The sequence below is a fragment of the Sarcophilus harrisii genome, chromosome 1, assembly GCF_902635505.1.
Source record: "Sarcophilus harrisii chromosome 1, mSarHar1.11, whole genome shotgun sequence".
Lineage (NCBI taxonomy): Eukaryota > Metazoa > Chordata > Mammalia > Dasyuromorphia > Dasyuridae > Sarcophilus > Sarcophilus harrisii.
This window is the reverse complement of record NC_045426.1, coordinates 92,312,832-92,329,935: the sequence shown is the minus strand read 5'-3', so window position 1 is coordinate 92,329,935 and position 17,104 is coordinate 92,312,832. Positions and strand designations below refer to the sequence as shown.

The 17,104-nt window shown below is 37.2% G+C and overlaps 1 protein-coding gene across 1 annotated transcript in view; it reads right to left on the bottom strand.

The window, feature by feature from the left end:
• Positions 1 to 4,368: 4,368 nt before the first annotated feature.
• The window catches only part of SUSD3 (sushi domain containing 3), a 66,762-nt gene continuing 54,026 nt past the window's right edge, over positions 4,369 to 17,104 (bottom strand). The window contains exons 4-5 of the mRNA XM_031961103.1: positions 8,835 to 8,999; positions 4,369 to 4,902 (exon numbers count right to left, since the gene is read on the bottom strand). Coding sequence (XP_031816963.1) covers positions 4,677 to 4,902; positions 8,835 to 8,999 — 391 coding nt within the window. The 3' untranslated portion in view covers positions 4,369 to 4,676. The remainder of the gene's footprint in view (positions 4,903 to 8,834; positions 9,000 to 17,104) is intronic.

Below are 17,104 nucleotides of genomic sequence, written 5' to 3'. Positions count from 1 at the left end.
AAGGAAATGATGAGTCTCCAGCTTGCTCTGCAGTCTAAATAAGTTTCAACAATGTAGAACTGTTCCAAGAACATTGTTCCAGTGTGGAAAGGTGTTCCAACACCTTTCATACAGGATTTGTTCAGACCACTTTGGAGTTATTATTCCTGGATCTGTGGCTCTCAATTGTTATACTTCTATTTCCTTCACTTCTCATGGCTTCTCTTAAAAAATGTGAAGGGTGAGAAGGAAGGGGAACTAGTCAGTTAATCCAAACCTGCACTAGTCCTAACATCAGGGCAAAACTCTGAAGGACGAGGATTGGGAAGAGGAAGTAAAGAAATTTCTGACAGTTGGAGAGGGCATATCTCCAGCATCGGGATATGTGTGCTATCCATGCCCAAGACAAAACTACAAGGATAGCCCTGTAACCTCACAGTAAGAGTAATGTAAGAATATTATTTTATGTTTTTTCCTTCCTGCCTAAATAAAATATTTACCAAAAGATGGATTACTTATTACTCTCAGCTAGTGAGAAATTGCTATAAGGTTGGCTGCTTAATATCAATTTGAACAGTTTGCTTATGATGCTGGTCTGATCTCAGGAAGAAAGTCCATGTAGTTTGGATGCAAAAGAGAAAAACTCATTCCTTGGAGTTCAGGGGCCTTCCTTGCCTCAGCTTCTGAGGACCTTTCCAAGTAGGGGAAGAAAGGAAACAGTCTGGGACAGAGGGCAAGTTGTGGGTATTAGAGTGGTTTGGAGAAGGATGGGGAGCCTTGGGGTTCTCTGTGTCAGACACAGGAAGAAAATGCAACCCTACCCCCATTGCTGTTGCTATTCAGTTGTCAAGAGTCGAGTCTGATTCTTCATGATCCCATTTGGGTTTTTGTTTTTTTTTTTGGCAGATACTGGAGTGATTTGCCATTCCCTTCTTCAGTCCATTTTACAGATAAAGAAACTAAGGCAAATAGGGTCAAGTGACTTACCCAGGGTCACACAACTAGTAAGCATCTAAGGTCACATTTGAACTTAGGTTTTCCTGACTTCAAGCTTGGCTCTCTATCCACTTAGCAACCTAGCATGGCTCACACCCATGTCCATGGGTAAAAGCAGGATTACCCTCGCCCTAGTTATGACCTTGCAATAATGAAATGGAAAGAATAAAATATAGCTCATTAAAAGGGAACTTGCTCCCAGACAGTACAACTTCTCTCATCAGAGTTGGAGGACAGCAGGTGTAGAACGTTGGTGCCCACTTTCAGAGGTAGTTATTTTATTATGTTACAGAGGAAAGTTTAGTGGTGAGGGACAGATTGAAAATAACTGATGTTAAATAAAAAATGCATCAATAAAAGCTCTGTAGGAAACTAACTTGGCCCATTCTTTCCCACAGTGTCTTCAGCCTCCAAAATGACCTCTGTCCCTTCTCTAAGCATCTTAGCAAAGGTTGGGAAAATAAACAGACCAAATGATTTCTTATCCAACCCTTGTCTCTTGCCTCAATTCTTTTAAGAGGACTGATTTACTAACCTGCTAAAATATAGACATTGAGGATAATGAAATTAGGTATTTAAGACCTTTCCTCATAACATTCAACTAAAGGTTGAAGAGGTGCCATTTCTTTCTCCAGTTCATTTTATAGTTGAAGAAACTGAGACAAACAGAGTACAGTGAATAGAACACTGGCCTAGGAGTCAGGAACACCTGAATTCACATACCTGGGAGGGAAAAAAGAAGCATTTAGCTTGCACCTACTATATGCCAGGCTGGAAACAATTAGGTGTCTCCAGGAATATCTGAGTTCAAATCCAGCCTCTGACCCTCACTAGCTGTGTGACCATGGGCAAGCCACTTAATCCACGGGAAAAGAAAATGGCAAACCACTCCAGTATTTTTGTCAAGAAAACCCACTATGGGATCAGGAAATGATTGAACATGTGTTGGACAACATACTAAAAGCTTTATAAATATCACCTCATTTCATCCTCAAAACAAAACCAGAAAGTAGATGCTATTATTTATAATCCCCATTTTATAGTTGAGGAAACTGAGTTAGGGGCAGGTTCACAGAGCAAGGAAAAATTTGAATTCAAGTCTTCCTGATTCCAGGTCCAATATTCTATCCACAGAGAAGGAAAACAAAATTTGAGGATTCTGCAGAATTCTCACCCAATCTACTTCTTTGCTCAAAGAGGAGTGAGGGAGAGATTCTTTTTCCCTACTCTCTCACCGTCTTTCTGAAACTGTCCAATCCAGTCTACAAGCCTTTGCACTGGTTCCCCTTCATCAAGAGAAAAAAGCTCTTCTTCTCTTATGTGCTTTGGGGGTATCATCCTGGCTCTTAACATTTATTTCTGGGGAGTCCTGTCCCAGCACACTTGAAAAAATGAGCTTCCTCTGGAATGGGTTCTCCTAGATTATAGATAGTAGCAGAGGTGGAGAAGAGTGAAGCCTCAGAAATACTAGGGAACTCAGATGTTATATCCAGTCCAGTCCTCTCCTTTTCCAGATCATAGGATTAAAGATTTAGAGTTTGGAAGGGACCTTAGAAATCATTGTCCAACCCATTCATTTTGTAAATGAAGAAACTGAGGTCAGGAGAGATTAGCTCGCTTACCCAGTGTCACATATCTAGTACCTGAGACAGGATTGAACCTGGATATTCACGATTCCAAATTTAATGCCCCAACCATGCTGCACCCCTCCACCCACCCCCAGATTAAGTGACTTGCTCAAGATCATATAAGTAAGCATCAAAAGTAGGATTTGAACCAGGATATTCTGATCCCAGAGTCCCCTTTCTTGCTGCACACGTCTTTCCTCTCCATCACTTCCACAAAAATATATTTGGACATGTAAAAGTATTACTATGGGGAGTTATGTTAATAAGAGAAATAACTTCTTATTTCATGGACATTATTTGCCTAGAATTATATACATTATTATAGATCCTTGTTAATAAATCTTATCCTTAAAGTCTCTGCAATAGCAAGTTAGTCACATTTTTTATATTTCAATGGGGAAAAAAAGCATTTTAAATAAATGCTTAAATTCCCTATAGTTATTGATTCCCTCATCTTCATTCCAGATCATATGCTTACCCTTTAACTAATCACCCCACAACACAAGAACAATCATTAGTGATTTCAATAAACTTTGTTATAAGATTTGACCAAGATGCTATATAGTTTGTTGGGCTTGGCTCAGGGTTCAGGATACATATCAGAAAAAAAAAATTGGTTGAAGTTAGTAGAGGGTAAGTACAGAGTATGGGCATTGTATAAACTCCAGCCCCTCGGTCCAGTGGGTACCTTGGTAAAGAGGAAGGAGCAAAAAAGAAGAGCTCAGGCAGAAGATGCCCTGGGTAAATTTGGCTCAATTCAGCATGTAGTTGTAGACCAACTCTATCTGGAGAGTACTCCATCGTGAGGATGTATACATCAGTGTACTAAGCTAATGTTAGGGTGAGCCTAATAACAGCACCCTATTAGGTCAGGTTTGATTTGGGGGATAAAATGAGGTACAGGTCATTGAAAAGATAGGTATTGTCTTAATGCAGAAAAATATATGCAACAAGGCAACCGTTATACTTAGCTTCTGTAACATGGTCCTGCTTGTCTCTGTATGGAAATGCCTCTGGTCAGCAAGGAATGGTATGGCATTTGCCAAGTCAAAGGGGTGCTGACTCCATAGCAATGGGTCTTTTTTATCCCCTTAGGTGACCAGAAAGCTGCTTCAAGGGAAGTAAAGCTGATCGGATTCTGGAAACAGCTTTTTTTTTTTTTTTTTTTTTTTTTTTTTTCCAGAAAAGGGAATCTTGGTTTTAGGAAAATGGGGAACATTGGTCCTATCATGACTAAGATGTTCATTAGAATGAGGCCTGTGTAGGAAGAAAAGAGCCAAAATAAAAAGAGATGCTAATTATAGACAATTCTAACGTATAAAGCCTAGAGACTGGTTAACATCGAAATTCTGAGGACAGATAGGAGTTGGCAGATTATCATCACTGGGAAAAATTGACAGGCAAAAGCCAGAGTGGTTACCTACACATTCCTTCCAGAATCAACAAATTTTATGGAGGGAAAATGAAGCTATATTACAGAGCTCTAAGATGCCAGCTGGATGAAGTCTTAATTTCTCATTTCTCAATGATATGACATAACCAAAGATATAAAAGTTAGTACTGTGCAAAAAAATCCACAAACATATATGTATGTATATATGCATATATACATCATCTTTAGAAAGAAATATTTTATTGTAATTTTCTTATTCTACTGTGCAAAAATATGTTTTAAAAATGTTTCCTCATTTGCAAGTTTACAAAGAAATTCGAGTTAAAGGAATTCAGCAGCTGAAAGATGTTATGCTCCTTGGTGACATTCAAAGCAGTAAAATTGACATGTTGCTATTGTTTCCAGTTTTGTGCAAGATCACAACAGGATTTTTTGGTGACAGCTATGATTTCAATTGATTGGCTAGCTAACAGCCAGCATCACTGTTCATTATCAACAATAGTTATGTTACTCAGGTTAACCCTAGAAGCACGTTTGAATATACTCTTCAGATATAGATTAATTTTCCCAACAAATGCCTGACACTGTCCTGTCAATGGAATTTTTAAGGCACGTAGAGCGAGGTCTCCTAGCAGTGTCCCGGTCTGGATCCCACCAACAGGTAAATCTGTTTCTTTTGGCTAACCAGGGATATATGATATAGGCTTCTTAGGAATCCTCACATTTTCTTCATAAACTTCAGACAGGTGGATTGTGCTCACTGATGGAATACCAACGGTGACTCGTGGAAGGAGGTATCTTCCATGTGGCATATGACCTAGTTGCTCCATGGACCACAACCGATTTTCACTTTGATATCGAGTGTTCACATCATTCTCCATCCATTCTGCATGGTCTTCCTGGTTTCTGGAGAGAGGGAAAAAAAAGTATTCAACATGCTGCATGAAGCGTGTACAAATAGTTAAGTAATCCAAAGAGTTAAAATTCTTTGGTGGGTCATGTAGGATTGTGGGGTCATAGATTTAGAACCAAAAGGATCTTTAGAGACTATTGAGACAGATCTCTTCATTTCACAGATGGGGCCCAGGATCACATATAGTTATTAAAACTCTAAACAAATATTTGAATACAGATCTTTCTGACCCCAAGCCCAGGCCCCTTGGGTCCTGGACTTGAGATCTCCTTCCAAGTCCAAGCCCCTTAGGTCCTTAGATCTCCCTCCAAGCCCAACTCTGCCACTTATTATGGAATCATGAGAAATCTTTTTTTTTTTTTTTCTGAGCTTTAGTTTCCTTATCTGTAAAAGAGTATATTGACATTAGCACCTCATAGAGCTGTTAGAAGTGTTAAGTTAGATGAAATACATGAAAATGCTTTGTGATTTAAAAAAAAAAAAAGTAGTGCTATTAATGTGAGCTGTTCCTGTTGAGGAAGATCCTGTAATGATTTTAATTTGGTGATGGCACTAAGTAGAATGGAGAAATCACAAATGGAGACTCATCAGCTCTAAATCAGCCACCAAAAGGGCCTCCCCATTTTGACAGTTCTTTAATGACTACAGTAAATGAACACAAAGGATGCAGATGGGATACTTGTCTTGCTCATTTGCCAGGCATCATGAAATTTGGAATTCTTGAATGGAGGTAAACAAAACCCTAAACTTGGTTTTCTGGAATTGTTCTTCATTCTCTCTATTTCTACTGAATATGGAATGAGCATTTAGTAGGGGAGAGTTCTATCTCCCAAAGCAGCAGCTTTAATTGAGCTCTTCCCTATTAGCGCAGTGTCAGAACCATCCTCCATTAGTGGAGGAAGGAGGAATACAATTACTTCAGAATTTCACAGCAGGAAGATGTTGTCTACTCTCCTCCCAGAGTTCAGAAGGTACCAAAAAAGCTGTATAGCATTGAAAAATAGCATCCAGAATGAGTAAAGGGATGAATCTCACTATAGTCCACCCTGATCAGACCATTTCTGAAACTATTCAGTTCAAATTTTAGGAATGATGTTGATAAGCTAGAACCTATCCAGAAGAATAACTAGAATGGTGAGAAGACTGGAGGAAAGGGGCAGATGGGTGGAGTAGTGGAAAAAGTACTAGCCCTGGAGTCAGGAAGAGCTGAGTTCAAATCTCATCGCAGATATTTGACACTAGTTGTGTGATCTTGGGCAAGTCACTTAACCCCAATTACCTTGCAAAAAACCCCAAAACACCAAGAAAAAGAAGACTGGAAGAAAGAGTAGATTCTAATCTTTAGACTACATGGTTACCAATAATGTGATGTTCTCTAAACTGAAATAAATAAAAATGCACATGCATGTATGGATGCATACATACACATATACAGAAAAACTTTTCCAATTCAAAGACTGAATGTAAAACTTTGGAGGGCAATGGATTAATTCTCGCTGGAGATTTCCAAGCAAAAAGTGGGTGGATGATCATTTGTTGGGGGTATCGGTCTCTAAATCAGATAACTCAGGTCCTTTCCAACTTTTGTCATTCTGTAAGGTAAGATGGAATCCATGGAAGTGAGGGTCAGAGCCCTTAGAATTATAGACTTCATATGTATAGAAGAATCATACATGTTAAACATATATTGGATTACTTGCCATCTAGGGGAGGGGATGTGGAGAAGGGAGGGAAAAAATTTTGGAACATAAGGTTTCACAAGGGTGAATGTTGAAAAGTATCTATGCATGTGTTTTGAAAATAAAAAGCTTTAATAATAAAAAAAAAAAAGTCATAGATTTCAGCTGGAAGGGACAAAGTCACTCAATATCATCTTTGATGGTAATGCTGTCTTTTGACCAAGTGCCTGCTAAAGTTAAGAATTATTATCTCTCGTGAAGAAGGCCTTAAATAAATTGTCTCTTATTCAAGTTTGACCCACTGTTGACTTGCTGGTGTTTTGATAGCACCTTGTAACAGCTTGATACCAATGCTTTGAGAGAATTAGATTGCTATACCTTGGAAATAGATATTGACTTTGAAAGGACAAGAAATGTAAATAATAGAATGCTATTAGAATGCTAATTCTAATATATATATATATATATATATATATTAGTATAGAATGCTATTAATTGAATTGAATTGACTCTAAAAAGACTTGAATGTACCCAACTCTAATTGTGTCAAAAGAAACTCTGACTCTCTCTAATATGAGGAGTTGGTATCAGCCACTGGTTTATCTTGTTCATTTTCTTCAAAAAACTACATGGTTTATCATGCTTTTTTAGGATCAGAAGAAAAGCAATCCCAACAAAATGTACTTTTTTGTTGTTGTTGTTGCTAATGTCAACATCGCAAGACCTGCAGCTGTTCTAAATGGATTCTAATCTTTCTGTAAAACTGGTTTAGAGGGTAATCATGTATTATTAACTTTATCAATTTTCTGAAATCTTAAAAGCTAAAAATGCAACCCACAGATTTTGGTCAAACCACACTGTGTCCAAATGCACTAAATAGCACAAAAGGTGTTTTGATCAGCATGTTATATGACTCTGATCAATACTCCCTGGAGGCTATAGGCCATTAAAGGTCCATAGCAAATTAACAGTAAGTGCCGGCTGACAGGTGAATTACTTTGGGCTTCTATGAAACACTGTCAAATGTCAAGGGAGAAAGATAGAATTACCAGGTCTTCTTTTGGGTGAGGGGACAACTGCTAATGGAACAGACAAATCAAAACTAAGTGCACATGTATCTAGATGCCAGAATATTTCAAGGGCATGGTCTTGCATGTACTTGAAATTAAGGCCCCTACAGTCCTTCTTATTTATAATATCTCTTGACCCTTATTTAAGTTTTTAAAACTTTTAAAATAAAATCAAAGAATGACGATTAGAACTGGGAGGGCCTTTGGAGCAAAGAATATAAGAACTAGGAGGACCTTTAAAATGGTTAATCTCAAGTAGATACAGAGGCCATCAAACTGTATATAAGGATTCTTGCAAGATTTAGAAAACCATATATTAACATTAGCTAGTTCTGTTGTGTTAGTGGGTTCAATATATCCACCTTAGAACATGGTATGTCAGAACAGGAAGGAACCTTAGAACACAGGATGTCAGAACAGGAAGGGATCTTAGAACACAGGATGTACCTTAGAACACAAATTATCAGAGTAGGAAGGGACCTTAGGACGTGGACTATCAGAGGGGGGAGGGACCTTAGAACACAGGATGTCAGAGCAAGGAGGTACCTTAGAGCACAAATTATCAGAGTAGGAAGGAACCTTAGAACATGGGATGTTAGAGATGGGAGAGACCTTAGAATACAGAATGTCAGAACAGGATGGGACCTTAGAACACAGGATGTCAGAAAGAGAGGTACCTTAGAACACAAGTTATCAGAGTAGGAAGAGACCTTAGAACATGGGATATCATAGGTGGGAGAGACCTTAGAACACAGAATGTTAGAGCAGGGAGGTACCTTAGAACACAAGTTATCAGAGTAGGACGGGACCTTAGAACATGAGATATCAGAGGTGGGAGGGACCTTAGAACACAGAATGTCAGAATCAGAAATTGCTCTAGTCCAATTTCATCATCTTATAAAGGATTATATTAAAGCCCAGAGAATAACCACAGCAAGTCCATGATTACCAAGGAAGTTACTGTTCATTCTAGGGTAGACCTTACTGGATCTCCTGATCCCTTTTGTGAATATTTTAAAATGTAACAAATAAAATACTTAGGAATATGAGGGAAACTAAAGCCAATGAAAATTAAGATGCGCCATTTTTCCCTATCTATGCTTCTGGTCCTCTGAGGGTCTGTGCACACACAGTTCACTCATTCTGCAGCAGAGTGGTTACAAAAGTGTCTCTTACCTGGAAAAACTTGGGTTGTCGTATGCTGTGGCCTCCCCTTCAGCATTTGCTGACCTATTCCTGGCTCTGTTGTTGTTACTGTTGTTCCGACCTTTGTAGCCAAAGGGAGCAGTCTGCATGTCTTCCAGATCTTCGCTCCTGAGTTGGTACCACAACTGCATATCTCTGTAAGGCCAAATGATAATTTTTAAAATTTGTATAAATTAACCATCCGCTGTAGAATCCACCAGGGACCCTCATGACTTGCTTCTGCCTATGTCCATGGAAAAAAGGTCATTCCTTTTTCCATATCAAATCTCTGAAATCCAATAGGGGGGCAGAATGGTATTTTGGATTTGGATTTGAATCTGAATCCTGTCACTTATTAGCTATAACCAATTACTTATAATTAGTAACTAGCTACAAATTATCAGAGAATTGTGATGATGATGATGATGATATTTATAACCCTTACTTCTTTATATAGATGTGTGTGTGTGTGTGTGTGTGTGTGTATATAAAATAACCTTTTGAGAAAAGTAGGTTAGATGATATCCTTGTCTTACAGAAGAGGGAAACTGAAGTTCAGTTACTTTCAGTTAAACAAACAAAAAACTTTTTTTCCAGGAATTTTTTATGGAGAAAAATCATTATTAAACATCAACTTCTAAGTTAAAGCTTTCATTTGAAAACATTTTGTGAAATTGCTTGTGTAGGAACAGTCTGACTGTCCCTGCAGATTTCTACAAATTTGTCATCTCTCTAACCTGTTCACTGCACCCCAGGAAGGCTTTCTGTGGTTGCCAATTTAGCTTTATGAAGGAAATAGGGATAAAGTAGAAAGAGAGGCATTCTGACTGAATCTAAGGACTGGGCAGAGGCAGTGAGGGGCTAGTGCTAGGCAGGGAGACAGAAAGGTTTCCTTTGGCACTGAGAAGCTATAGGTGTATGGTTAAATCTCTTAACTTCTCCACAGCCTCAATTTTTTGTTGTTCTTGATAAACTAGTGCTAGAATTTAGTGCTCGATGCAGTCAAAAAATCTGGATTCAAATCTTGCTCAACATTTTCTGTGTAACCATGTCCTTTAGTGTCGATGGAACCCTAGTTTCCTCACTGGTAAATAAGGATAAGTGAATATCCTCACTGATATAATATCAATAATATCTACCTCACAGGGTTGTTATAAGGCTCAAATGAGAAATATATACATGTAAATCTATAATTTTGCAAACTTCAGGGTGCTATATAAATTCATATTATTCTATGCAATTAAAATGACTAAGTTTGGCCCCAGAGAAGGGCTAACAATATTGGCTTCCTAGGAAGGAATTTTAATGCAAAAGCAAAGGACTATGGGTGTGGAATATTGAAGAGGGTGTCAGAGATGGGTGGTTTTGCTGAATTCCTTTTCCCCTTCTTCTCTATTAAAATCTTTCTTATAAAGGATGACTTTTCTTTTCTGCATCCCCTTCCCCCAACCCAATGTGTTTCCTCTTATGCTGACTCAGTAGAAATGCAGAAGCTTGATAGAATTTGAAAAAATAAATATCCTCAACTATATCAGGAAATACAAAAGCATATTTCAATCATTGACTTTATAGGAAAAATTGTGACTTATGCTGCAAAGAAGAAGAAATATCTAGACTTCCCTGGGATCTCATGGAAATAGAGAAATAGGACTTCAGGAGCTGCTGAGGCTCCCTCTTGTGGTAATCCCCCAAACTGGTTTAGTTCAGGTTGCAGTGGCTGGTCAGTTAGTTCATGATGTCCTCAGCCTTGCTCTGGGTCAGAAAGCTAATGAATTTAACTATAATGCATGACTATGGTATATATCCTGGTCAGCTACCCAAAAAATGGGCATAAAATTACTGGGGGCCTAGAGCTAAAGAGAGTATAGGGCTGGTTCCCTCAATAGCCAGCTGGAAAGAGTACTCAAAATATTGAGGTACATGGGAATCATAGAGTGTAAAATATGGAAGTGCCTTAGAATCATCCACTCTGACTGAGAATTCTCTTACTATTGTGCTCTGGTATCAGGGAGAACAAATCTAGCCTCTCCTGTCACATAACAGCCTTTCAAATACATGAAGACAGTCATTATCAAATCCTCCCTGAATCTTCCTTTCTATCAATCCTCATTTTCCAGTCTTCTTACCTTACTGATCTTCTAGGTATACACAGAAGTTTGTCTAAGTTTCCCTGAATCTAGTAACCCACATAAAGACTGACTAGAGTAGAAGATACATAAGAATTATTAACTTCCTCCCACTGGATACTATGTTCCTTGTCTAGAAGGGTATTACCTTATTTTGACTGTCAAGAGTATTATAATATTGCTCATACTGAACTTCCACTGTGATAAAAACCTCAGATCTTTTTCACAGAAACTGTTGTCTCACTACATCTTACGTACTTTTACACTTGTGAAAATGATTATTTGGATCTAAATGCAGAACTTAGTGTTTGTTCTTATTAAATTTAATTTTATGTTATTTAGCTCATTATTCTAGCCCACTGAGATCTTTTTGTATCTGGAAACTGCTAGCTTTCCCTCCAGGTTTTTGATTTACATGCATTTGACAAGTTTGTATTTGATTAGGATTGACATGATCTTTGTGACTTAAACATAGTAAATGATTAATAAATACTTCCTGACTTCCTACTCTGCCCCAGCAAGTACTATTGTGGAGAACTGGTGATCTTCTCATCTGCCTCCCAAACTCCTTGTACCTGGATCCCACCAAGCTGATTTCCATTTCAACCTCTTCCAGATGTAAACCAGAGTCTCATACCCTCTGACCTGTGTCTTGAACCCCCTTCCCAACAGGTACTATCTGCCATGCCATTGTTCCCCAAGGTGCATGGGACCTTACCATTTGTTTTGCTGCTTTGTCTGACAGAGCCTAAATACCATCTGGTCTTTGCATTTGTCATCAGGCTGAACTTTCTTTTATGCATTATCTCTCCTAATTAACAGATGAGTTCCTTGAAAGCAGACACTGTCTTATCTATTTGTATCCTCAGCACAGGAGTGCTTGGCCCATAGTAAATGCTTATCGACTGCTTTTTTTTTTTTTAATTTCATTCCATTGACTAAATTAATCTATGCCTTCATCCAAATAATTGATTAAAATGTTGACATTGTAGGATCAAAGAAAGATCCCAAGAGTATTCTACTAGAGACTAATCTCCAAGATGTTATCAACTGACTACATATTGTGTCTAGTCATTCAACAAATTCCAAATAAATCTAACTGTGCTAAAATCCAACCTGATATTTCTCATCGTTTATACAATAATCTCCTAGTATTTTCTCTACCAGGAGAACATGAAAGACTTACTTAAATGCTTTGTTGTTATCTAATTATACTGTCTATAGCATTTTCCTAATCTAACACTAGTCATTCTGTCAAGAAAGAAAATAAGATTAGTTTGTTCTTGGTGAAAACATACTAGATTTTAGTGATGATTGCTTCCCTTTCAAATTACTCACACATTTTCTTAATGCTGCATTCTAAAAAAATTTTTTAAGACTACAGTCAAATTCTCTGGTCTATCGTATACTTTCTAGGTAAAAAATCTCTCAAATCTTCATCTTCACCCTATTAACTGGTTCTTTCCCTATTGTCTTCAAAAATGCCCTTCTCCCTCATCTTCAAAAACATCTTCTCTTTTTCCATTTATCTGCTGCATCTAATATTCTTGACCACCTCTTCCTGGAAACTCTTGATTTTCTGGGTCTTTATGACAATACTCCTCAGTTTCCTTTCCTGACTTTTCACTTACATCATGTCCCTGAAGCCTCTCCAAGATTCTACCATGGGACCACTTCTTTTTTCTCTATATACTTTCTCTTTTGATAATTTCATCAGATCTTCATGGGTTTAATTATCATTTGTATGTAGATGACTCACAGTATACAAATCCAAGCTTAGTCTCTATCCTGAGCATCAGTCCCTTCTCACCAAATATCTATCGAACATTTCAAGCTCAATGTCCTGAAGACACTTTAAACTGAATATATACCAAACTGAACTAATTATCTTTTCCCTAAATCCTCTTCTCCCCTAATATTTCCTATTTCTGTCAAACTTACCATTATCCTTCCAGTTTCCTAAATTATTATTTTTTGCATGATCCCAGACTCTTTTCTCTATTTAATTGCACATATCCAATTGGTTGTCAATTTGTACCTTTTTGACCTTACAGTATCTTTGAAATCTGATCTATTTTTCTACTTACACAACTATCACCTTAGTTCAGGCCCTCTTCACTTTTTAATCACATTATAAAACAATCTCCCTGCTTCAAATCTTCCCTTCAGTCTATTCTATACACCATGCCCAAAGTGATTTTCCTTAAGCTTAGATCGATGTGACTATCTTACTCAATTGTAATAATTCCCTATAGTCTTTCCTCTGTTTAGCTTTTCAAGTTCTTCATAGCGAGAGTCATCTCCAGAGAGGACATCCAGAGAGAGGACTGTGGGAACTGAATGTGGATCACAACATAGTATTTTAACTCTTTTTGTTGTTATTTGCTTACATTTTGTTTTCTTATTCATTGTCTTTCCTTTTTGATCTGATTTTTCTTGTGCAGCAAGATAATTACATCAATATGTTTACATATATTGGATTTAACATATATAACATATATTAGACTACTTGCCATCTAGGGGAGGGGATGGGGGAAGGAGGGGAAAATTTGGAACACAAGGTTTTGCAAGGGTCAATATTGAAAAATTATCCATGCAGGTGTTTTGAAAATAAAAAGCTTTAATAATAAGTAAATAAATAAATTTCTTCATAACCCGGCTCCATCACTCCCCCTTCCATCACCCATATCCATACCTTTGGACTGGCCATGTCACTTGGTAAAATGTTCCCTCCTGACCTCTGCCTTATAGATTTCTTTTCAGAAGTACCTGTAGCACCATCTTCTTTTGCAAGAAGCCTTCCTGATTCCTTCAACTGCTAGGGTTCATTCTCTTAAACTATCTATTATTCAACTACTTTCTCTTGTATTTGTATTTATTAATTTTATTATGCTATATATATTTTTATATGTATTTTTTCTCCCCCATTAAGATGTGATGTCTTTGGGAGCAGGAGTTACTTTATTCTTTGTACATATATTCCCACTGCCCAGCACATAATGGGCACCTAATAAATATTTTTTGGTTGATTGATTGCAAATTTCACCCTGCTCCATTTTTTGGAAAATTAGGATATTTCACTTTCCATGGTCCTGTGGAATGCTTATAACATTAGTAGCTCAGCAATCACATTGGGCAGTTCTTTTAGGACCTAGGACACAACTCATCCATGTCTGTCAACTTAGCTAATTCAACTCCTCAATTTTTTGGGGTGACAGCGAACAAAGTTTATTCTCGTTGAAAGCCAAAAATAAAAATAAAAAATTAAGAAGTGAACAGCTCAGTCTTCTTTCCTTCATTCTTTATTATCACCATCCTATCCACTTTTTTTCTTTTTCTTTTCTGATTAGTGGATAGAGCACTAGGCCTGGAGTTAGTCCAAATCCAGCTTTGGTTTCCTTAACTATAAAATGGGGATAATAATAACACCTATCTCTCAGAATTGCTGTGAAGATCAAATGAGATAATGTTTGTAAAACGCTTAATACTGTGCCTGGCACTATATAAATGCTAGCTATATTATAATTATTATTATTCCCAATATTGTCTAAAATGGTGATTCTTCAAGTGTGGTCTACACACCCTGTGGGGTCTCTGAGATCCTTTTAGAGGGTCTGCCAGATCAAAACTATTTTCAAAACAATACTAAAATGTTTCCATTTAGAATATGGTAAAATTTGAAAGCTATAACCCACATCAACAAAAATTCTATGGAGTGGAGGATGTCATCACATTTTTTTTAAAGAGTAAAGATGGGTTTTTAGACCAAAAAATTTGAGAATCACTGCTCTAAACCAAAAGGAAAACCCTTTGTCATGTTTGGAACATTCATTGTTAGTCCAGCTCATTATAGGATAGTGGTTTCCAGCATTTTTTTGTCCCTGAACTCATCTTGAAAACAATAAAAAAAATGAGTTGTCAACCCCAGGATAATTTAACAACTATTCATATTCTTCTCAATTATTTATTGCTTAAAACATCATAAAAGAATTTTTAGTGAGAACCCCGGATTTTTCTTGGAGCCAGCAAGGATCCAGATCCTTGATCAGGATAGAGCTGATGATCAATTTTCAGAACATTTATGTCTTAGAAACTGGCAAATGCTAATAAAAATCAGGTCTTGAGTTATTGTTTTATTGATCACCTAGACTTAAGAAAGAGATGGGGGTGATATTAATAATGCAGATTTAACTGAAGTATATCATGTACACATTTTTAATAGTTTATTTTTCTATAGTATTTTATTTTTCCAAATACATGCAAAGATAGTTTTCAACATTCATCTCTGCAAAATCTTATATTACAAATTTTTCTCTCTCCCTTCTCTCCAACCCTTCCACAAGACAGCAAAAAATCTGATATAGGTTAAACATGTGGAAGTCTTCTAAACATATTTTTATATTCATTATATTGTGTGCAAAAAATCACAAGAAAGGAAAAAAAAAAACAAGCAAACAAATAACAACAACAACAGAGGTGAAAATACTGTGCTTTGATCAACATTCAGTCTCCATAGCTCTCTCTCAGGATGCAGATGGCACCCTACATCTCAAGTCGATTGGAATTGCCTTGAACCACCCCATTCATGCATACATTTTCTCATTTCTTAAGCATTTACCAGCATACCACTGTGCAAATCCTGTGAACCATCATCCAACACCCACAGATGGTTTAAAATCAATAGATGGGAACCACTATTCTAGGCTCTAGCATCCCTGACACAATATTTACAGGGTTATGAGTAAGACTTTTTAAACTGTCCTTAGTTTTGTATCCTTGCTTCACCCTTCAAATTTCATTTTAAAATCTAAATTGGTAAATGAATTCTTTATATATATATGTTTGCATTGCTCCACTTTTCCTTCTTCAGAATAATTTCTGCTTAGATTATTCAGAATTTTACTCATGGGAGCTTCCCATACCCTCTAGGACTGACTTTCTCTGCAGAATTTTAATCCATGAAGTCTCAATCATCCTTGCTTTTAATCTTTAAAAATCATCTCTCTTAAAATTTGTCAGATTATGTCTCACTTATTTCTTTACTACCATAAAATCTAAGACAGAATTGATACTTTCTCTCAAGGTCCCCAACATTTCTACTTTAAAAATATGTCCTTCCTCAGTTGGTAGGAATCGGGTCAATGGTTTCTTCACCTTGTGATGGGATGCCTTCTGTTTCTGACTATAGATAGTCTTCACCCAAATGCTTTATGAACCATGTGTTTTTCTTTCTGGTTCTTTGGTTTTTGTATAAGATTATATCTTCTTAATATATAATGTTATTCAGTTTCCTTTTTCCTAACCTTTTCATTTGAAATAGCTTTCCTCCCTCCCTCCCTTCTTTCTCTCCATATCTCTCTATTACGCTAGAAATTCAAGGGCTACATATGGGCACAGTCTTGCTTTGATTGGCATAGGAGTTTTGACCTCCTCTATTTCCAACCTGGGCTGGTAAACCTCTCCTTAGGGAGCCTGGTTGCTTCTCTGCTCTCAGCAACTCATCATATTACTACTGAACTCAGTTGAAATACCTTATCAGCTGAACCCATTGAAGATCAAGACTCCTGAATTCAAGAGATCCACCAGCCTCAGACTCCCTGGTAGATGGGATCACAGATGTGCACCACTACATCTGGCTGGCTTACTCTTTCAAAAACCATATGCTAGATACGGTTCCTATCCTTACTGGATTTTAATGACACTTGTGGGAGAACAGACCTACCTCCCAGCATTAGGATCTCTAATCATGCTGTGCAAATGTGTGTTATCTTTTAGTACTGGCTTTCTTCTTCAGCAAATATCTTAGATTATTTCTTAAAGAACAAAAAAAGCAAAGGCTGGGTAATAGTTTTTGACAGGATTTTTTAAAAGTAAGAAGATGAAATGAAAATAAAAGGGAAAAAAAAAAGAAAATAAAAGGGGAAAGGAATAAAATCTTTCCCCCCAATCTCAGGAATGTTGCAAACTCTGTAGCCCCTGGCTTTGAAAGATCAAAAATGGTATAATGGCAAGATTTGGAGTCAGAATTGAATTCCAGCTCTGCTCCTTATTACCCAAAGGACCTGTGGCCAATTGCCTTCCCCTGAGTGGGCCTCGTGTATTTCTAATATTCTTCTATAAAATGAGGAATTGGAA